The sequence below is a fragment of the Planococcus citri genome, chromosome 1 (genome assembly GCF_950023065.1).
Source record: "Planococcus citri chromosome 1, ihPlaCitr1.1, whole genome shotgun sequence".
In the NCBI taxonomy this organism is placed as follows: domain Eukaryota; kingdom Metazoa; phylum Arthropoda; class Insecta; order Hemiptera; family Pseudococcidae; genus Planococcus; species Planococcus citri.
Genome location: NC_088677.1, coordinates 4256073 through 4279289, shown reverse-complemented (window position 1 = coordinate 4279289; position 23217 = coordinate 4256073). Strand labels below are relative to the sequence as shown.

General features: G+C 34.2%; 3 protein-coding genes and 1 long non-coding RNA gene across 7 annotated transcripts in view; 3 read left to right on the top strand and 1 right to left on the bottom strand.

Annotated features, from left to right (window-relative positions):
- The window catches only part of LOC135845430 (uncharacterized), a 517543-nt gene that overhangs the window by 141321 nt on the left and 353005 nt on the right, over window positions 1–23217 (top strand). Inside the window, exons 1-2 of one of the 2 annotated variants that reach the window (XM_065363977.1) lie at window positions 7528–7679; window positions 8352–8976. The exons of the other annotated variant lie outside the window; for it this stretch is intronic. Of the exons in view, the coding sequence (XP_065220049.1) occupies window positions 7623–7679; window positions 8352–8976 (682 nt within the window). The 5' untranslated portion in view covers window positions 7528–7622. Of the gene's footprint in view, window positions 1–7527; window positions 7680–8351; window positions 8977–23217 lie in introns of those variants that run through there. 2 annotated transcript variants of the gene reach the window in all.
- On the top strand, window positions 981–4233 carry LOC135845343 (speckle-type POZ protein-like). 2 transcript variants are annotated; one of them, XM_065363836.1, is made up of 2 exons: window positions 981–1205; window positions 3019–4233. In XM_065363836.1, exons 1-2 carry the CDS (start codon window positions 1155–1157, stop codon window positions 3946–3948), a joined length of 981 nt encoding a protein of 326 aa, XP_065219908.1. In that variant the 5' UTR covers window positions 981–1154; the 3' UTR covers window positions 3949–4233. The 2 variants fall into 2 exon arrangements, with proteins under 2 accessions (XP_065219908.1, XP_065219914.1); XM_065363842.1 differs by having other exon boundaries at window positions 987–1205; window positions 3034–4233.
- On the bottom strand, window positions 13277–16175 carry LOC135845446 (uncharacterized). 2 transcript variants are annotated; one of them, XR_010558753.1, is made up of 2 exons: window positions 16038–16175; window positions 13277–14662 (listed from the first exon to the last, which is right to left on the bottom strand). It is a non-coding gene; the product is annotated as an uncharacterized LOC135845446 (long non-coding RNA). The 2 variants fall into 2 exon arrangements; XR_010558754.1 differs by having other exon boundaries at window positions 13277–14731; window positions 16038–16168.
- Window positions 18658–20577, top strand: LOC135845332 (speckle-type POZ protein-like). Its single transcript, XM_065363825.1, has 2 exons — window positions 18658–19028; window positions 19352–20577. Exons 1-2 carry the CDS (start codon window positions 18972–18974, stop codon window positions 20423–20425), a joined length of 1131 nt encoding a protein of 376 aa, XP_065219897.1. The 5' UTR covers window positions 18658–18971; the 3' UTR covers window positions 20426–20577.

Genomic DNA, 23217 nt, shown 5'->3' with positions numbered 1-23217 from the left:
AAAAGTCTCAAATTTTTCACAAAAATTGCAAAAAAGAATCTTTTTTACCGGTAGTACATAAGTACATATAATTTTCAAAAAATCACAGTTTTCACCAAAAATTGAAAGAAATTCTAACAGCACAGATTTTTGCTAAAATTCTCAAAATTACGTTATTTTTTGATCAGAAATTGCTAAAAATTCTCACTTCTGGGTCGAAAATTACAAAAAATTCAGAACCGAGCTAGATTTTTCTTTTTTTTAATTTTAACAAATTCCTTTCTTTTTAGAATAAACAACCCAAACCGAAATCAGATTGTTTGTCAACTGAAATCCAACACCATACAGCGCCTCAGATTCACAAAGTCAACTTTACTTGGACTGCAGTTTTAGAATTATCTTTGCATATACTGGAATTTACATTAAACTTATTCTCTGTAATATTAAGTGCTATGAATTAGCAGAGTAGAATACGTTGTTTTCACGTAATTGTCTAATATACTTAGTAAGATCAGTATAAACCGTTGCATTGAAAAAATAACTCATTTCTACTTTTCTCAAGTACGAATCCTACAGTGATAATTTCACTCAATGAAATGAATTTATTAAACAAAATAGGCAAATGAGTGAATAAAATAAAATAAAATAATATAATAATCATGGGGAGACGGTAATACAGAAAAATACCAGGTGAAGTAATATTGATAGACCAGGAAGTGAAAAAAGGGGATTATCTTAGAATTGACCTACAACCAAAATGGAATGAATGCATCTATGTACAGCTGAATAACAGGACATTCTGAATAGGCAGGATTTCAAATTTTTGAAAATAATTTTTTCTGCTTCCCCCCTCTTTTTATCTACAATGCTCCCAACTGCCCATTTTTTGTAAAATATGAATAGTTTCCAAATGATGAAGGAAAGAAGGGAGGAAGGGAGGAAGAGAGGAAGCATTCTAAACCGAGACTCCATCCTTCGCTTCCACCACTCCACGAGTAAATATCTAGGTACCGTCTTATCACAAACATTATCTACACCAAGTATTTCAAATCACACGTTAGCATTAAGAATTTAGGTAAAGCAGTAGGTATTCGACGCCACATACAGTTGTTTTAGCTTTTTTAACTGCAAGATTTTTATTTTCGCTCGTACTGTTTGAATATTTTTCGAATAAAATGGTTTATCAAGAGTATGTTACGTTAGAAAGCATCATGGCTCGTAGAAAAGTAAGTTTTGCACATTCAATACCCATTTCTTCCTTACGTTTAGTTTTTGTGTACACCTCAACCGTGAGTTTGATGATTTTTAGCTAGAGATAATTTTGGATCTGTAAAAAAGTTCAAAAAATGGTTTTGTACGATATTGAACAGTATTGCTTTTTGAATATTCCTGTAATCAGCTGAGCATTGTCAAACTTTCGTTTTCTGTCAAAAATGGCAAAGTGTTGTTTATTGTCAAAAAAAAAAAAAGAAAAAAAAACGTACGAAATATTGTGATTGTTGCTTCTTGGCAACAAACTTCAAATGCCTCACTTGTTTCCAAAAATTGCCCAAAAGTTTTGTTTTTATGAAAATTACCAAAAAGCCTCGATTTTTGGAAAGAGCATAGTCTAAAACCCTCAAAACCAAATTTTCAGCTGCCCAAGTTCATTTTTCGATTTTTGGCGAATTTTTGAAAATTAAAAATTTACTGTTTTCGGAGATTTATGCTTTTTTTGAAAAATTACGTACTTGATCAATAAAAATGGTAAAAATAAGTCCCAAAACTAATATTAATTACCCAAATCCAAATTTCACCATTTCCAGCCATTCTGGAGCCTCCAGCGGGATTTTTCAATTTCTCCAGAATTTTGAATTTGCTCCAGAAGACGTGAATATGCAGTTGGGCGGCTAAAAATCGAGTTGTGTATTATACTCGACCTGTTTTAACAAGTTTATCTACATTTGAGCCGATTTCGAGAGTGACACCTCAAGAGTGGTTTTTTGACCAGCTTTTTTCAAAACTGAAAAATCCAAAAAATCGAAAGTTTCCCGTTTGCGTGGAAGGTTTTGAAATTGGCGCGAATCGTTGTATTTTGTCCAAAACTAACTTTCCAAATCCAAATTTCACAATTTCCAGGCATTCTGGAGCCTCCAACGCGATTTTCAATTTCTCCAGAATTTTGAATTCGCTCCAGAAGGCGTGAATATGAAGTTGGGCAGCTAAAAATCGAGTTGTATATTACACTCGACCTGTTTAACGAGTTTATCCACATTTGAGCCGATTTTAAGAGTGACACCTCGAGAGTGGTTTTTTGAGGTGTCACTCTCTCTCCAAAACGGCTGGAAATGTTGGAATTTGCGCTCCGGGGATTAGTTCTTGAAGAAATTCCTTACAACGGTTATCTTTTGATTTTTTGGATTTTTTAATTTTGAAAAAAGCTGGTCAAAAAGCCACTTTTGGGGTGTCTCTCTAGAAATCGGCTCAAATGCGGATAAACTCGTTAAACAGGTCGAGTGTAATATACAACTCGATTTTTAGCTGCCCAACTTCATATTCACGCCTTCTGGAGCAAATTCAAAATTCTGGAGAAATTGAAAAATCCCGCTGGAGGCTCCAGAATGGCTGGAAATGGTGAAATTTGGATTTGGGTAATTAATATTAGTTTTGGTACTTATTTTTACCATTTTTATTGATCAAGTACCTACATATTTTTTTTAAAAAAGCATAAATCTCCAAAAACAGTCAATTTTGAATTTTCAAAAATTCGCCAAAAATCGAAAAATGAACTTGGGCTGCTGAAAATTTGGTTATGGGGGTCTTAGACTATGCTCTTTCCAAAAATCGTGGCCCCGTTCAAATCGGAGTGTGACACCTCAAGAGGTTCCCTTGTGAGTTACTTTCTCGCCAAATGGTTGCAAAAAAGTCTCACTTTTTTCACAAAAATTGCAAAAAAAAATTTTCTCAGATCAGAAATTGCTGAAAATTCTCACTTCTGTGTCAAAAATTGTAAAAAATTCAAAACCGAGCTGGATTTGTTTATTTTTAATTTAAAAAAAGTTCTTTTCTTTTCAGGACAAACAACCCAATCCGAAATCAGATTGTTTGCCAACTGAAATCCACCACCAAACAACGCCTCAGGTTCATAAAGTCAACTTTACTTGGACAATAGACGAATTAGATTTCCACATAACGAAAAAGGAGTTCCTTAAATCGTGCAAATTTTCAGCCATCACAAATGAGGAACGTGAATGGCGTTTGGCCTGTTTGCCCTACACAGATACATTTTATAAGAGCGACGACGACCACATGTCAATCTTTTTACACCTACTCTTCGTTGAGGCTCGTACAGTTGTTAAAGTGGCCGTAAAGCGTGATATTTGTTTACTGAATAGCCAACAGAAAGAAATATATCGCAACAAAATCCCAATCCGTCAACTTGCTAGTAACTGGTCATACTCTACAACTATTCGTATTAAAAAAAAACATATTTTACCCGGCAACAAATTAACCATTCGATTCAACTTGACGTACACAAATATTGACAACTCTATTTCTAATAAAAACAATACACCTACACCGACAGCAACAGCGTCTGGACCACCACGTAAACGTCAAAGTCCCAAAAGCGAACATTCAAAAAAGCTCTCCTTGCTGGATAGAAAGGATAAACTCGAGGACGTTTTAATTTCAGTCAAGGGTAAGAATTACTTAGCTCATGGAGCTACTTTAGCAGCATGCAGTCCAGTTTTTGCTTCAATCATCAAAGCAAAAGAGAAAAAAGGAAAAATCACTCAAATAAAGATTCCTGACGTAAGTGCAGAAGTGTTCGGTGAAATTTTAACGTACATTAATACCGGAAAATTGTCCTTTGATAATGCCACAGATTTATTCATGTTAGCTAATGAATATGGCATAGAAAAATTGAGAATCGAAGTGATCAACTTTATGGATCAGAAATATGAGTGGCGAAACACTGTCGGAATCTGACCATTGGTCATCTCCAGCAACGCGCGAGTAAAACAGAACCCAGCAATAAGTACTTCATGTTTTATTTTACAGTTCGGTTGTAATTTTTGCTCGTGATCTATAGATATTTCCAAATAAAATGAGAAACGAATACATATAATTTAAGTTATTTTTAATTTTTCAGATGGGTAGGTACCTAATTACTTTAATGATCATGGATAGAAAAAATGTTATCTATTGAATTTTTTTTACTCGTACAAGCATGAATGATATCTATTATTTTTTGAATACATAATTTAGCTGTAATCTCATAGTCTTTTCTGTTAAACTCATTCCTAAGCCTTCGCCACAACAAAATTTATCAAAAATATGAAGCAGACTTAATCTGATAACCGAAGATTGACGTAACTTGGAAAGTACATTAGTCATAACTCATTTATCTGAGTGATTAGAGCTGATTATTAATTGCCTATTTATGCGATAAATTCTACTCACAAAGCAATGTTTTGAACTAGCACTCTTCGATTAGAACGAACTCGAGCTATGTAGATTGAAAGCGCGTGTTCAACAAACTTCCGAAATCAACATTTTATATTGTTTTTTTTTCTCAATTTCCAACTTTTCAAAAACCTGCAGAAGGCTCCACAACTGCTCCAAACGGTTCGAAACTGTTTTCAATCAAGGCAGGGGGAGGGGGTGTCAAAAATAGAGTAGGAAGACGTACGTCGTAAATTCAGCATCCTAATAGTCCGGCATATAACAATAAGAGTAATTGAACCCCCCCCCCCCAACCGATCCGCCGAGACAACTTTTTTCTTAAAGGGGACATCCTAAGAAACATTTTAAAGCAAACTTGCCCCCCAAAAAAAGTTGGCTTTACTTACAAAATGGCGGCCATTTTGATTGATAGGTCAGCCGAAATCGCAGATTTTGCGTTTCAACATACGATTTGCACGAACTTTTTCATTTTTACAAAGGTAGATCGAAAGATCATGCAAAAATTTATCACCTGTCAAAATTTCAAGTGCTAAAGTGCGTTTTTCGATTTTTGGTGAATTTTTGAAAATTCTATGCCAAAAATGAAGGAAAAAATCAAAATTTTACCAAATTGATCAAGAAAGCTGAAATTTGGGATATACCCTATTTTCGACATGCCAAATCGATTGGAAACGGTTTCAACCCGTTTTGAGAAGTTCTGAAGCCTCCAGCAGATTTTTGAAACTCGAAATTCCCACAAAATTCCATCAAATTAGGGTTGTAAAGCTGAAATTTATTCTAAAAACTAATCTCAATATGCTACGAAGTACTGCTGGTGAATTTCAAGTCGTTTTGGAGCCTCCAGCGACTTTTTGAAAATTCCTGAAGCCTCCAGCAGATTTTTGAAACTTTAAATTTTCACAAAATTTCATCAAAAATGGAGATGGAAATCTGAAATTTACTCTACACTCCAATTTTAATACCCTCTGAAGACGACTTCAGGTGGGTTCAAGTCATTTTAGAGCCTCCAGCGACATTTTTTAAAAATTACTGTAGCCTCCAGTAGATTCTTGAAACTTGAAATTTCCCCAAAATTTTATCAAACTGAGATGGAGAGTCGAAATTCATTCTGCAAACTAATTTCAATACGCTACGAAGTTGACTGCTGGTAGAGTTCAAATCATTTTGGAGCCTCCAGCGATTTTTTGAAAGGTTGTATGGCATTTTTTTGGAAAATTGAAATTTCCTAAAAGTAGCTGGAAGCTTCAAAACCATTTGAAACCACCATGTAGTCTGCGAAGTAAATTTCAGCTTGCCAACTCCAATCGATAAATTAATGTTGCAGGAATTTCAAATTTCAAAAATCTACTGGAGGCTCCAGTAGATTAACCCACCTGAAGTCGTCTTCAGAGGGTATTAAAATTGGAGTGTAGAGTAAATTTCAGCTTTCCATCTCCACTTTATGAAATTTTGTGAAAATTTAAAGTTTCAAAAATCTGCCGGAGGCTTCAGGAATTTTCAAAAATTCGCTGGAGGCTCCAAAACGACTTGAAATTCACCTGCAGTACTTCGTAGCGTATTGAAATTAGTTTTTAGAATAAATTTCAACTTTACAACTCCAATTTGATGGAATTTTGTGGGAATTCTGAGTTTCAAAAATCTGCTGGAGGCTCCAGAACTGCTCAAAATGAGTTGAAACCGTTTCCAATCGATTTGGCATGTCGAAAATAGGGTATATCCCAAATTTCAGCTTTCTCGGTCAATTTGGTAAAATTTTGATTTTTTCCCTCATTTTTGGGCTAAACTGGACTTTCAAAAATTCACCAAAAATCGAAAAACGCACTTTAGCACTTGAAATTTTGACAGGTGATAAATTTTTGCATGATCTTTCGATCTACCTGTGTAAGGTTTGAAAAATGTCGCGCAAGTCCTATGTTGAAACGCAAAATCTGCGATTTCGGCTGACCTATCAATCAAAATGGCCGCCATTTTGTAAGTAAGGCCAACTTTTTTTGGGGGCAAGTGTGCTTTAAAATGTTCCTTAGGATGTCCCCTTTAAGAAAAATGTTGTCCTGGAGGATCGGTGGGGGGGGGGGGTGCAATGACTCCTATTGTCATTTATGCCGGACTATAAGTCTGATGAAATTTTTTTTGCATTTTATTCGAGGTCCATCTAGAATTTCAAAATTAACCAGTAAAAGTTTAAAAACTTGTAGTACTTACCAAAACCCTCTTGAAAATTCATTTCCTTTTTGAACCCCTACCCCCTAAAATTTTTTCGTTGATTTACATCACAATTGCTATTACTGTGCAAAATCTCAAGCAAATCTGTTCATTTGGAGAGGCTGTAGCTTTGTCAACGGAAATTTTAGCATGAAAATTCATGGTCAATTCGTCGACAAATTTCGAGGGGGAGTTTTTTTTTCAAATGTTCGTCTACTCTATTGGTGAAATATTTTCAAAAATGCAAAAATTTTCATTTTTTAGGTTGCTGATGGTATTTTTGCAATAAGCGCCAAACTTGTAATTTTTTTTCTCTAAAATGAAAAAAAAATGCCAGTTCAATTATTTAATATGTTATTCCACATGAAAATGACTATAAAACTGAGAATTTTTTCAGAATTTTTACTAGGGGACATCACGGTTATATTTAAATTATAAGTTTTCAAATAGATTTTTTTAGGTTTTTGAAGTGGCAACACTGATTTCGACATCATTCGTCAACTACCCTCTCAGAGTACTACAATCTGAAAAAAAGTTGAAAATTCTTTACCACATACAATCGGAGCAATTGGCAACTGAAATTTTCCATTTTCGGTCATTTGGAGAACTTTGAAACCTCACTGCTCCGCCAAAAAAAAATCGAAAAAATGTCCAATTTGCGTCATTCGTCATCGTTTGATGACCTCTAAACATGATTTGATTTTGAAAAAAACCGAAGACCCCTCGTGCGAAAATTCGCCGATTTGGCGTGGAATAACACGATAACTTCACACAAATTAAAATAATAATCATAGGGAAATAGGTTGGCTTCCATTACTCTACGAGTAATTATCTGGGCACCGTCTTATCAAACATTATCTACACTATTTCAAATTACACGATAGCACTAAGAATTTGGGTAAAGCTGTATTCGACGCCCCATACAGTTGTTTTATTAGGTTATTACCAGCAAGGTTTTTATTTTCGCTCGTGCTGTTTGAATATTTTCGGATAAAATGATTTGTGAAAAGTATTTCTCTAAATTTTTTGAATCGATCAAGCCTCGTAGAAAAGTAAGTTTTGCTCACTAAGTATCTATTCCTTTCTTACGTTTAGATTTTGTGTACACTTCAACCACGAGTTTAATAATTTTAAGGCAAAAGGCAAAAACAAATTTCGAATCTGTGAAAAAATTTGAAAAGTGGTTTTGTATGAAGATAAACAAAATTGCTTTTTTAAAAAATATTCCTGTAATCAGCTAAGTACTGTCAAAGTCTAGTTTTCTGCCAAATGTGGCAAAGTATTGTTTCTTGTCAAAAAAAACCCTGCAAAATATTCTGATAGTCGCTTCTTGGCAACAAATTTCAAGTGCCTCACTTGTTTCAAAAAATTGTCCAAAAGACTTGTTTTCGTGAAAATTATCAAAATGCCTCGATTTTTCGCCAAAAAAGAGTTACTTTCTCACCAAATGGTTGCAAAATAGTCTCATTTTTTTCACAAAAATTGCAAGAAATAATCTTTTTCACCAGGAAGTACATAATATTCAAAAAGGCACCGTTTTCACCGAAAATTGAAAGAAATTTTCGCAGCTCAGATTTTTGTGAAAATTAAGTATAAAAATTACGTTATTTTTTGATCAGAAATTGCAAAAAATTCTCATTTCTGGGTCGAAAATTGCAAAAAAAAAATCAAAACCGAGCTAGATTTATTTATTTTTTAATTTAAAAAAATTCCTTTCTTTTTAGAATAAACAACCCAACCCGAAATCAGATTGTTTGCCAACTAAAATCCAACACCATACAGCGCCTGAGATTCATAAAGTCAACTTTACTTGGACAATAGACGAATTAGAGTTTCAGATAACGAAAAAGGAGTTCCTAAAATCGTGCAAATTTTCAGCCATCACAAACGACGAATGTAAATGGCGTTTGCTCTGTTTGCCCTATAATGAAGTTTATAGGCCTAACAGCGACGATCTCGTGTCAATCACTTTATGCCTACTTTTTATTCCGGCTCGTGCAGATGCTAAAGCAATCGTAAAAAGTGATATTTGTTTTCTGAATAGTCAACAGAAAGAAATACTTCGTACAACAATGCCAATCCATCAACATGATCCTGACTTTGCATACTGGGAATATATTACTGTAAAAAGAAAACATATTTTACCCGGCAACAAATTAACCATTCGATTCAACTTGACATACACAAATATTGAAAGCTCTGATTCTAATGAAAACAATACACCAACATCGACAGCAACAGTATCTGCACCACCACTTCAACTCCAAATTCCCAAAAGCGAACATTTAGAAAAGTTCGCCAAACTGTACAGAAAGGACGAATTTAAGGACGTGTTAATTTCAGTCAACGGTAAGAATTACTTAGCTGATAAAGTTACTTTGGCTGCATACTTTTGCTTCAATCATCAAAGCAAAAAAGAAAAAAGGAAAAATAACGCATGTAAAGATTCCTAATGTAAGTGCAGAAGTGTTCGGTGAAATGTTAACATTCATTAACACCGGAAAATCGCCCTTTGATAATGCCACAGATTTATACATTTTAGGTACTGAATTCGGCGTAGAGAAATTGATGGTGGAAACGATCAAGTTTCTATGTAAGAAATATCAGTGGTATGAGCAAAACTGACCCTTGGTCAAATCTAGCAACGCGCGAGTAAAACAAGAGGTACTCAATACTTCATGTTTTATTCTACAATTCGATTGTAATTTTTGTTCGTGTTGTTTAAATATTTCCAAATAAAACGAGAAACGATCAATATATTTAAGTTATTTTTAATTTTTCTGATGAGTAATAATTATCTACTAATGATCATGGATAGAAAAAATTTCATATCAGTGAAAAGGTTTAAATTTTTTGTTAGGTACTCATAATTAAGCATGAACGATAATATTATTTTTTGAATACGAGTACATATATTATGTTTTTGTGTAATTTGTCTGTAGTCTCATTCTGTTCTGTTAAACTCATAGATGTACTTGAGCCTTCACCACAACAAGATTTATCAAATATGAAGCAAATTTTATCTGATAACCAGAGATTGACGGAAATTTGAAAGTACATTAGCCATAGTTCATATCTGAGTGATTAAGCCTGATTAATAATTAAGTATCTACCTATTTATGCGATAACTTCTACTCACAAAGCAATGTTTTGAACTAGCACTCTTCGAGTAGAGCGAAATCGAGCTAGATTGAAAACTCATGTTCTACAAACCTCCGAAATCAAAACTTTATATTCTTAAGTTCATTTTTGGACTTTTGTTAAGCTGTCTTATGGGCAATTTTTGAATTTTTTCATCAAGCATAAATTTTTTGAGCAAAATGAACCAATGTGTGGGTATTGGGTACTGGGTCATTCCACGTCAATTCGACCAAGAAGTGGTGAGAAAGGTCGGCGATCTTTTTGAAATTTTTCCTTTGGAAAGAGCTTGCGAAGGTATGACCAATGGTGCAAATCGCAGCCCTCTAGCCGTTCTTTAAAGGCTGCTAGGGAGTGTCAAAGTTTTCAGTGAACATGAAATATCATGCATTTCAGCAGTGGATTACTCGATAACCGCGATACCTACAAAACTGGAACATTTTCCAATATAATTAGGGGTTTTGAAGGGCTTTTTGGTGATATCATAAAAATCAGTGTTGCCACTTTTTTTAGTACGAAAAATCTGCTCGAAAAGTTTCAAAACGTAATTTTTAAATCGTTTCGACTCTCAAAAATTCTGAAAAAAATACATTATGGACAACTTTTCATGCTGAACAACATATTAAAAAATTAAGATGGCATCATTTCGTAAAGTCGATTTTAAAAAATTGAAAGTTTACGAAAAATGCACTTTTTGATTTAAAAAATGAAAAAAAGTTTTGAGTTGTGAAGTGTGCCCATTTGACCCCTATTTTTACGTATCTGTTGAAAAAGTTGAAAACCCCCTTTCACTCGATAAAATGAACTCATGACAATAAAATCAAAATTCGAAAAAATTCAATTTTCCATTCCAAACATGAAAAAACGTTTAAATTTATTCAGATGTCATGTTTTGATCTCTTTCGGACGTATTTCATGAAAAAGTTGATAAAAATCACACTCATAGCCAAAAATTAAAATTCGTTCATTTTTTGAATTTTTTCGAATTTTGATTTTTTTGTGATGAGTTTAAGTATTTCATCGAGTGAAAAAAGGGGTTTTCAACTTTTTCAATGGATACGGAAAATAGGGGTCAAATGGGTCAACTTCACCAGTCAAAACTTTTTTTCATGTTTTATCAAAAATCTGACGTCATATTCAGCGTCACCAAAAACATACAATTCGATACATCACATGCCCCAGATTTTCCTTCGAAAAATTCATACAAAATTGGGGGTGGGGGTGCTCCCCCTCCATTAAGAGATCCCATCTCGAAACTTGAATATTTCAAAAAAGGATCAAAAGATACATATTGCACCTCGGGAGTAATAAGGTGACATCTCAAAAAAAATTGATTTTGATGTTTTTGCATTTTTGGGGCTTGTATGACCCCCCTTAACCAAAAATAACACTTTGATTTGGGTACATTATCTAGATCGTGTAATAAACCAAATAGACTAACTCAAAATCCCAACAACATTGCAAGTTGTTTGGAGTTATAAGGTAACATCTCAAAAAACTCCACCTTTTTTGAGCAAATTTCGTGCATACCTACAAAGTGTTAACAAACAGTTTTGATTGTTTTGAATGTTTGTCAGTTAGAAATAGTCACAAAGAGTGCATTTTTTATTGGTTTGTACCAAATGGAAAAATTTTTTTAAATTGATCACTTTTCAGAAAAATGAATTTGCACATATAATGAAATTTTAGTTTTTTGAGAAAAACTCAAAAGCTAAGCACTCTAGAAAAAAACTAACGACATTACGTCGATTGGAAATTTAATTCTCTACAACTTTGTATACGTGATATTTTACCGGCTTTTCGAAGAAAAGTCAGGTACTGTATTTGTCTCAACTGTGACAGTTTCGGTCCGGAGTAAATTTTCTTTGCGTTTTGGGGTGTTGGGATCATTGTGGGACCATTAGTTTTTTTTCAGGTTTCCTTAAAGTTTATATATATATAGATATATATATATATATATGTGTTTATGTACCAATTTTGTGGCAGAGTAAACTCGAAACCTATGAAATTTTGAACAAAGTGCTTTATCCCTCCCGACTGGTGTATTGCCGAAATTTTGAGATTTCGAGTTTTATTAAAATCGGTTTAGGCGTTCCTTAGATATTTCAGATTAAGTGATTTTTTTTGCCATTTTTGCGTCCTTTTGCAGACTTCCTCATCAGTTTTGTTTTTGGTATACCTATTTTTAAATATTTTGCTTAGCAATAATCACTAACGTCTGTCTTTATACCCAAACGATTTCTCAGTTTATTTCTTGTTAGAAACTCGATGGAAAATCGGTTCAGGTGTTCCTTTGACATTTCAGCTTAGGTAGGCTTTGTTGATTTTTTTTGTTATTTTTGCAGACTTTTGCAGACTTCCTCATCAGTTTTGTTTTTGGTATACCTATTTTTTTTAAAGCATAAATGTTTTGCTTAGCAATAATCACTAATGTCTATCTTAATACCCAAACGATTTCTCAGTTTATTTCTTGTTAGGAACTCGATGGGTAATGATGGGCCGATTATTAATCGATTAATCGGGCCTGAAACTCTTTCGATTAATCGATTATTTTTAAAAAAATAATTTGATCATGTTTTCTACGAAAAGCCGGCTCTCTCACGCTAGTTGCGTGAGTGTTTTTTTTTGGATGCTTCCTTTCGCCTCCACATCAACTTTAATGAAAGGTGCTAACTCAAAATGTTTTCCAAACATTGAAATATTTCCACTTTAAGATTTTATTTTTCAAAGTGTTCTTATGCTAAATGAAGGTAGGATACCAGATCTTTAAAATGAGGTGCTATTCACTCCTCACAATTAATTATAAGTTGATAAAAATAATGAATCAAGTTTTTAAGAAAAAGAAAATTTCTTACTTACTGGGTGGGTATATATTGTAAAAACATTTGAGCGAAATCCAAAGACATGACTTTCAAAATCGCCTTATTTTGGTTGAGTTGACATGGAAGGACCCAAAACTAGTCAATAAATCTGTCAAAATGAATTATGACTGGAGGCTCCAGAACTTCGCAATCCCCTCCCTCCATCCCCTCCAATCGACCTCTCATTAAAATTTTTGTTTTCCAACTTGATTGTTTGTTTGTTTGTTTTTTTAATTTCCAAACTTTTAAAAAATCTGCTGAATGCTCCAGAACTGCCCAAAACGGCTCGAAACTGTTTTCAATTGTGATGGGGGGACGGGTACATAGTAAATTTCAACTTCCCAATTCTGATGAAATTTTGGTTAGTTTTCGCATTATAAAAATTCGTGTTTAAAATTTTTTTTTCAAATATTTCGCATTAATTATGGCAAAAAAACACTGAAAAATACCTACCTATTTTGGATACAGTGCTTGTAAGAGAAGAACTATCACTATTTACCTGGTGTTACACTGCTTAAAGCAAAGACCTATCTATTGAGCAAATCAACTTGAAAGTCGTAAGATTCCACAAGGGTCCAAACAGAATATATCAATAGAGTACCTGAAGGTAAAAGTAATCGATTCCATACGATGTAGTAACGAGAAACACATGTAATTTCACCGTTTTATTAACGAAAGTAAACAAATTGTCCGAAGAAAAGACTTATTAACCGAGCAACCACGATACACACGCACCGCGGAGAAAAACGTAATAATTATCTATTTGAACCGTAGATCCGACAATGTTGCATACAACATTGTCCCATTACCTGATGGAAAGGGCAAATTACCAGCAGTGTGGCCATATCCCTGACCATTACATATGCCCCCTGTACCTGTTTCCAGCCCTCAAAGAGAACTGGAGACAAGCACAGTTGACACACGGAACAGCCCTGGACCAACACGACCACACTGACTCCTCTACTATCCTGCCCCCTGTACTTGTTTTCGGTTCTTTTTTAAAAAAATTTTTTAGCCCACAGACAATAAATTCGAGTTTTCAAAAATATACGAGATTAGACTTTTGGTTTTTTGACATAATTTCCAACGGTGACAAAATTTCGGTGGTCAATCGGTCAATAGTCAACGTTCGGATATAAATTACAATGGAAATATTATGTAACGAACATCAGTATAAATATGACATTGTTACAATGGACACATTATGCAAAGAACAAAATACATTACATAAAACATCGATTGAAAAGAAAGTAACAGTAGAAAAAATACATTACATTATAACAATTGTAAAAAAGAACAATTATTTTGTATGAAACAAATTTACATAATCTTTCCTTGTCTGTTTTTCATTCAGCACAAGGTTGTAATTATACATGGTCTTTTTAGACATATTTACATAGTCACACTCGAGATGAAATTTATCAGATAGGTATTTTTTATGATTCTGAGATTAAAGCTGGACCAAATTAACGTGATTTCGTTGTGAACGTTTTAAAGCTGAACCAAATTGGCGTGACGAATCAGAGCCAATTATTAAAGCTGTACCAGTTCTTCGTGTTATTAAAGCTGAGTCGAGACCAAATTGTTGTCGCATCGTTGACTTTGGTAAAAAAAATTGTACAATTTTCCTTATGGGAACATGAACATCGGTTGATTGATATAACAATAGAAGCATGAGTATTGAATGCCAAAGTTGTAATTTTTTGATTCATTGACAGATATTGAAAAGTAACAATAATTCGAGATGATATCTGTAAAGAAAATTTTCAAAATTGCAACAAATTAATCATTCGACTCAACTTAACATACACAAACATCGACGACTCTATTTCTAATGAAAACAATACGCCAACACCGACAGCAACCGCACCTGCAGCGCTACGTCAACTTCAAATCCCCAGAATCGAACGTTTAGAAAAGTTCGCCGTACTGTATAGAAAGGACAAATGCAAGGACGTCTTAATTTCAGCCAACGGTAAGAATTACACAGCTCATAAAGTCACGTTGGCCGCATACAGTCCAGTTTTTGCTTCAATCTTCGAAAAAACAAAGGAAAAAGGAAAAATCACCCAAGTAAAGATTCCTGATGTAAATGAAGAAGCGTTCTGCGAAATGTTAAAATACATTAAAACCGGAACATTGTCCGACGAAAACAACACCGTAGATTTATTCATTTTAGCTACTGAATTTTGCATAGACGAATTGCAATGCAAAGTGAGGTGTTTTATGAATGAGAAATATCAGTGGTATACCTAGCCGAAATTTGACCATTGGTCATCTCTAGCAACTCGCGAGCGAAACATTACCTACTCAATACCGCAATTACCTCATATTTTATTCTACAGTTCGTGGTTGTAATTTTTGTTCGTGTTAATTGAATATTTTTAAATAAAATTACAAGTACCTAAATAAATAATATATTCAAGTTATTTTAAATTTTTCGGATAAATAATTACTTCAATGATCATGGATGAAAAAATTTTGAATCAGTGAAAAGGATTGAAAGAAATTTTTTTACGAGCACGAACGATATTATTTTTTGAATATACGTAGGTATAATTTGCCTGTAGTCTGATAAGTAGCCTGTTCTGTTAAACTCATAGATATACTTGAGCCCTCACCACAACAAAATTTATCAAACATGGAGCAGACTTTATCTGATAACCAGAGGTTGACGTAATTTCGAAAGTACATTAGTTATAGTTCATATCTGAGTGATTAAGCCTGATTATTAATTACCTATATTTGCGATAACTTCTACTCACAAAGGAATGTTTTGAACTAGCACTCTTCGAGTAGAGCGAAGAATCTCCGATATCAAAATTTTACATTCTCAAGTTCATTTTTGGACTTGTGGCAAGCTGTCTTGTGCACAATTTCTGAACTATTTCATATTCTTTCACCCCAAAATTGGGGTTTCTAGAAGTTGGTTGATTTTCTATTGTTTTTTAAAGCTTTGTATACAAAATTTCAGAATTGTTTCACTGGCATGCACCTATCGCTTTTTTTGGTGATGTGACACAAAAGCACAATTTTGAGCGTTTTTGAAAAATTTGAAAAAAATGTTTTTGATCAAAACTCGTTGAAGTATTATGATTTTTGTCGAAAAAAGAATTTTTTGGCCACTGTGAGCAAGGAGGGGGGATTTTTTTTTACCTTCAACATTTTTTTCAAAGGTACCTACCCAACAATTTTTATCAACATTTCAAAAATCCGAGGATAAGGGGCGTTTTACCTATTTTACCCTGGAACACCCTTCGAAAAATCGCCTTTTAAACAGCTTGTAAGAGAAGAACTATCACTATTTACCTGGTGTTACACTGCTTAAAGCAAAGACCTATCTATTGAGCAAATCGACTTGAAAGTCGTAAGATTCCACAAGGGTCCAAACAGAATATATCAATAGAGTACCTGAAGGTAAAAGTAATCGATTCCATACGATGTAGTAACGAGAAACACATGTAATTTCACCGTTTTATTAACGAAAGTAAACAAATTGTCCGAAGAAAAGACTTATTAACCGAGCAACCACGATACACACGCACCGCAGAGAAAAACGTAATAATTATCTATTTGAACCGTAGATCCGACAATGTTGCATACAACATTGTCCCATTACCCGATGGAAAGGGCAAATTACCAGCAGTGTGGCCATATCCCTGACCATTACATGCTGCCAATAATGTTTTGGTTACGATTGTTCTGTTTCGAAAAAACGAAAAAATTGATCGGTTTTTATAGCTAGGCATACTTTTTTCGATTATTTCAAATACCATCCCTTGAGGTGTCCGCCTCTGATTTGAACAGGACCGCGATTTTTGGAAAGAGCATGTTCTAAAACCCCCAAATCCAAATTTTCAGCTGCCCAAGTTCATTTTTCGATTTTTGACGAATTTTGGAAAAAATCAAAAATTGATTATTTTTGTGATTTATGCTTTTTTTAAAAATTACGTACTTGATCAGTAAAAATGTTCAAAATAAGTCCTAAAACTGATATTAACCCCCCCCCCCCCACCCAAATTTCGCCATTTCCAGCCATTCTGGAGCCTCCATCGCTATTTTTCAATTTCTCCAGAATTTTGAATTTGCTCCGGAAGGCGTGAATATGAAGATGGGCAGCTAAAAATCGAGTTGCGTGTTATACTCGACCTGTTTAACGAATTTATCCACATTTGAGCCAATTCTGGAGCGGACACCTCAAGAGTGGGTTTTTGACCAGCTTTTTTCATTATAAGAAATCCAAAAAAATCAAAATTTTACCATTTGCGAGGAAATTTTTGAAATTTGCGCGAATCGCTGTATTTTGAACACAACAAACCCCCTGAGGCCGAGTTCCGCCATTTCCAGCCATTCTGGAGCCTCCAGCGCTATTTTTCAATTTCTCCAGAATTTTGAATTTGCTCCAGAAGGCGTGAATATGAAGTTGGGCAGCTAAAAATCAAGTTGTGTGTTATACTAGACCTGTTTAATGATTTTATCCACATTTGAGCCGATTCTGGAGCGGGCACCTCAAGAGTGGTTTTTTGACCAGCTTTTTTTCAAAATAAAAATATTCAAAAATCAAAAATTTCCCGTTTGCGAGAAAATTTTTGAAATTTGCGGGAATCGCAGTATTTCATCATGAACTAACCCCACGAGGGCAAATTTCGCCATTTCCGGCCATTCTGGAGGCTCCAGTGCGATTTTTCAATTTCTCCAGAATCTTCAATTTGCTCTAGAAGGCGTGAATATGAAGTTGGGCAGCTAAAAATCGAGTTGCGTGTTATACTCGAACTGTTTAACGAATTTATTCACATTTCAGCCGATTCTGGAGGGGACACCTCAAGAGTGAGTTTTTGACCAGTTTTTTTCATTATAAGAAATCCAAAAAAATCAAAATTTTACCGTTTGCGAGGAAATTTTCAAAATTTGCGCGAATCGCTGTATTTTGAACACAACAAAACCCCTGAGGCCGAGTTCCGCCATTTCCAGCCATTCTGGAGCCTCCAGTGAGATTTTTCAATTTCTCCAGAATTCTGAATTTGCTCCAGAAGGCGTGAATATGAAGTTGAAGTTGGGCAGCTAAAAATCGAGTTGTGTATTATACTCGACCTGTTTAACGAATTTATTCACATTTGATCCGATTCTGGAGCGGACACCTCAAGAGTGGTTTTTTGACCAGCTTTTTTTCAAAATAAAAATATCCAAAAATCAAAAATTTCTCGTTTGTGAGAAAATTTTTGAATTTTGCGCGAATCCCTGTATTTTGTCATCAATTAACCACGCGAGAGCGAATTTCGCCATTTCCAGCCTTTCTTGGCCCCCCCCTTTAATTTTTGGATACTTTTATTATGAAAAAAATCTGGGTCAAAAAACCACTCTTGAGGTGTCCGCTTCAGAATCGGCTCAAATGTGGATAAATTTGTTAAACAGGTTGAGTTTAACACACAACTCAATTTTTAGCTGCCCAACTTCATATGCACGCCTTCTGCAGCAAATTGAAGATTCTGGAAAAATTGAAAAATCGCGCTGGAGGCTCCAGAATGGCTGGAAATGTCGAAATTTGGATTTGGGGGATAATATCATTACTGATCAAGTACGTACTTTTTAAAAAAAAGCATTTATCACCAAAATGGTCAATTTTTGGATTTTCAAAAATTCGCCAAAAATCGAAAAAAGGAACTTGGGCAGCTAAAACTTTAGATTTGGGGGTTTTAGAACATGCTTTTTCCAAAAATCGCGGTCCCGTTCAAATCGGAGGCTGACACCTCAAGAGGTTCCCTTGTGAGCCAGGTTAATTATAGATATTAGTAGCTGGAGCGAAAAAACACGATTTTTTCAAAAATTCCCACTCTTTGAGGACTCATTAGTCATTATTACGTCCTCCGAAAGGCATCTGTGGAGCTGAAATTTTTTCTGGTGTCCTCCAACTCAAAATGAAGGTCTTCAGCTTTCCACTAAATCTGGTCCAAATCCTCTCATAATTTTTGTTCATCGCAATCCACATGCACTGATGTAAATTTTTAAATTTTTTTTTAATTGGATAAAAGACTTTGGAAAATTCAACTAAATCAAAGAGTGTGAGTTTAAAAGGTTCTCTTGCGAGTTGATAACCACGTAATCGAGGCTATGAGTCATGAGTCAAGCATTAATATTGTATATATCTGTTCAATGCTATCTTGTGTTTTCATTAGATTGATAGCAAGCTGATATTTTTGGATACGTGCTGATAAAAGTGTGCTTGATAACCTACTATCCCATGAGTTTTGAGTACCTATAGATACTTTCTTACATACCTAGAATAGAAGTCGGTTGTAGTAATTGGTTTATTTTATACGCCGAATATATATTTTTTGATAAGTCAGCATGCCTGGTGAAAACATTTTTTCCAAAATTTTTGGATGCATCATTCCGTGTAGAGAAGTAAGTTCTTTTCATTCAGTATTGTTTCCTTTCACATCAGTCTTATATATCTGGTGTTTTATGAAAAAATGATTCGAATCTAAAATGGTTTGAAAAATGATCAATAGGTATGTTCGTAGTCTGTTCAAGTCCCTGTGATCCATATTATAAATTTTTGACAAATTCTAAATTAAATTTTGAGAAAATTCGATTCATTTCCGATACGTAATCTAAGCGATTTGTATAAAATTCCATGTCATCATTTGGGCATTTTTCATTATTTCATCAATTTTAATTATCTTCGAATGATTCACCCCCAATAATTAAGTACATTTCGTTTCCAGGAAACCGGTTACACGGAACTTGAAACAAGTAGTGATACAGGAACACAAATCCATACGGTTAAAATCATGTGGACCATCGACAATTTCGATTTTCACGTCATGAAAAAGAATACCCTAAAATCGAACAAAACTTCTGCAACCACAGACGAAGAATGCGCGTGGTATTTGGCTTTCGAACCTTCGGATCGAGCTTTGAATCGTGTCGACAACCTGTCCTCATATTTTTGTATATATTTCACCGGGGGTAAAGCTCTGGCAAAAAGTGATGTTTCCATTTTGAATGGCCAACAGAAACCAATCATGCGGAAAACGTTCGAAATGCGCGAATTATACAACACGTTAAAATTCCACATCTCCATCCCAAAGGAGCTTATTATTACTCCCGAAAATAAATTAAGTCTAACGATTTGCTGTAGTTTAAGCTACTCAAAAATTGGAAAATTTGATAACGATCGATGCAATACTATTGCAGAACCTTCAACACGTCAACTTTGTATTCCCGATAGCGACCATGCGGAGAAGATTGCATCACTGTATGACGAAGGCACATTCGCCGATGTCACACTTTCCACCAAAATAAAGAATTATAGTGCCCATAAAGCCATATTAGCCGCACACAGTCCGGTTTTCGCTTCGATGTTTGAAGCTAGTGCGAAAAAAGGAAAAGTCACCAGTGTGAATATTTCTGGAATAGATGAACAAGTGCTCGGCGAGATTCTACGATATATTTATACCGGTGAATGTGAAAATCTAGACGATCTAGCCCATGATCTATTAATAGCGGCTGATAGATATGGCCTAGATCGTTTGAAGATGATTTGCGCCGATGTTCTATACAAGCAAATGTCCGTTCAAAATGCTACCGATTTATTGGTATTAGCCGATAAACGAGGATTAAATGAACTGAAATCCGAAGCGATTAAATTTATCGCCGCTAAATATATCGAAATATCGAATGAGGAAACGTGGCAAAATGCTATTAAGAAGAAACCCCATCTTGTTCATGACGTCAACCAAGAGTTATATCGACATTCATCAGCTAGAAATTTGAACAACGTCAAAACATCATGTTGAAGAATTTTTTTCGTATTATTGTTCCTAAAAATATTCACTCGTCGTAATACTAAAATTTATATCTAGTCGTTTTGTAACTCTAACTTGTAATCGAATAAATTTATTACATATTTCATAAGCCAACCAATTTATACTTCGGTAGAAATATAAAGTTTTCAAAACAATTTGCTTCAATTCTTGTTTTTCTAACAATAAAATAACCAAAAATACAGATCAACAATATGTTTAAGGTCTTACAAAGTAGGTAATTTATAAAATGCATACTTAAATCACCAAAAATCGTCAATTTTGAATTGTTAAAAAATTCTCTAAAAAATTTAAAAATCAATTTGGGCAGCCGAAGTTTTGGGGTTTCAGATCGCAGTCCCGTTCAAATCATGGCAGACACCTCGAGAAGTTCTCTTGTCAGCTCGACAATTTTCAGAAAATAGGCCTTATAGGTATACCCAATTGACGAAATAGGGAAAGAAAAGAACAATGCCAAATAAATTCTCTGAAAGACCGAGCTCCCGCCTATAAAACTACACAATTTGCTACGAGATTATGAAGCAACTGACTAATCGATCGTTTGTTTTGTTTATTTGTTTCAGGTGAGTTACGAATTCCTCTCAATAAAAATAGAATTTAAGAATATTGAAACGCTAGGTGAGTTGAAAAAACATTCGTATCTATTTTCTTTCATCTCGTAAAATGGTTTGTAGATTTTTATCCCCTAGATCTTTTTTTTTTGTTGAATTGAAAAATCGATTCAATTCTTGGAGACTGAAGGCTGACGAAGGCCCCTGAATAGCTCGAATAAAAATTGAGAACAATAACAAAATTATCATTTTTTTTGGACATTGGCAACAATAGTAAAGAAAAAATTTACCCATCTAGTATGAGAAGACCGACTTTCCTTCAAATAAAAATCTTTTACAAACAAATTGATACACTTTTTTGGAACATTTGTACAGCAATTGATCTGTATACAATCGAATCGAATCATTTACGAACGAGGATTGGCGATTAAATAAATTGATTGATTTCTTGGCGAATTATTCGCAAACGGATCAATTAATTTACGATTGATTCGGTTTCTGTGAAAATATTTGTACATATATGTAGGAATAGATCTGTTTTCAAGCGAAGTGAATCAAATCGAATCGAATGATTCATAACCGTTTGGTGATTGCACAAAGTGATTGATTTCTAGATAAATCATTTGCGAACGAGTTGATCAATAGTTCCTGAATCATTCGCGAACAAATCTACATATCGTATAAGTAACTCGTTCTCGAACGAATCGATTCATTTACTCAATTTTTGATGAATCATTCGCGAACGAAGTGATTCGTATAAGTGACTCGTTCGCGAACGAATCGATTCATTTACTCAATTTTTGATGAATCGTTCACGAACAAATTGAATCATTTTTGTGAATCATTCGCAAACGAATTGAATTATTTTCTGTGAATCATTCGCGAACAAATTGATTCATATAAGTGAATCGTTCGCGAACGAATCGATTTATTTACTCAATTTTTGATGAATCATTCACTATCAAATTGAATCATTTGTGTGAATCATTCGCGAACGAATTGAATTATTTCCTGTGAATCATTCGCGAACGAATTGATTCGTATAAGTGAATCGTTCGCGAACGAATCGATTTATTTACTCAATTTTTGATGAATAATTCACGAACGAATTGAGTTATTTTTTGTGAATTATTCGCGAATGAATCGATTCATTTACTCAATTTTTGATGAATCATTCACTAACAAATTGAATCATTTTTGTGAATCATTCTCAAACGAATTGAATTATTTTCAGTGAATCATTCTCGAACGAATTGATTCGTATAAGTGACTCGTTCGCGAACAAATCAATTTATTTACTCAATTTTTGATGAATCATTCACGAACGAATTGAGTTATTTTTTGTGAATTATTCGCGAACGAATTGATTCGTATAAGTGACTCGTTCGTGAACCAATCAATTCATTTACTCAATTTTTGATGAATCATTCACGAACAAATTGAATCATTTTTGTAAATCATTCGCGAACGAATTGAATTATTTTTCTGTGAATCATTCGCGAACGAATTGATTCGTATAAGTGACTCGTTCGTGAACCAATCAATTCATTTACTCAATTATTGTTGAATCATTCACGAACGAATGGAATGATTTTTAGTGAATCATTCGCGAACAAATTGGTTCGTATAAGTGACTCGTTCGCGAACGAATCGATTCATTTACTCAATTTTTGATGAATCGTTCACGAACAAATTGAATCATTTTTGTGAATCATTCTTGAAGGAATTGAGTTATTTTTTGTGAATTATTCGCGAACGAATCGATTCATTTACTCAAATTTTGATGAATCATTCACGAACAAATTGAATCAGTTTTGTGAATCATTCGCGAACGAATTGAATCATTTTTGTGAATCATTCTCGAACGAATTGAGTTATATTTTTGTGAATTATTCGCGAACGAATCGATTCATTTACTCAATTTTTGATGAATCATTCACGAACAAATTGAATCATTTTGGTGAATCATTCTCGAACGAATTGAGCTATATTTTTGTGAATTATTCGCGAACGAATCAATTCATTTACTCAATTTTTGATGAATCATTCACGAACAAATTGAATTATTTTTGTGAATCATTTGCGAACGAATTGAATTATTTCCTGTGAATCATTCGCGAACGAATTGATTCGTATAAGTGACTTGTTTGCGAACGAATCGATTCATTTACTCAATTTTTGTCGAATCATTCACGAATGAATAGAATTATTTTT

Coding starts and splice junctions, on each gene's coding strand:
- LOC135845343 (XM_065363836.1), top strand. CDS start 1,155: ATGGTTTATCAAGAGTATGTTACGTTAGAAAGCATCATGGCTCGTAGA. Junction 1,206..3,018: donor GCATCATGGCTCGTAGAAAA/GTAAGTTTTGCA, acceptor ATTTAAAAAAAG/TTCTTTTCTTTTCAGGACAA.
- LOC135845332 (XM_065363825.1), top strand. CDS start 18,972: ATGCCTGGTGAAAACATTTTTTCCAAAATTTTTGGATGCATCATTCCG. Junction 19,029..19,351: donor GCATCATTCCGTGTAGAGAA/GTAAGTTCTTTT, acceptor TTTCGTTTCCAG/GAAACCGGTTACACGGAACT.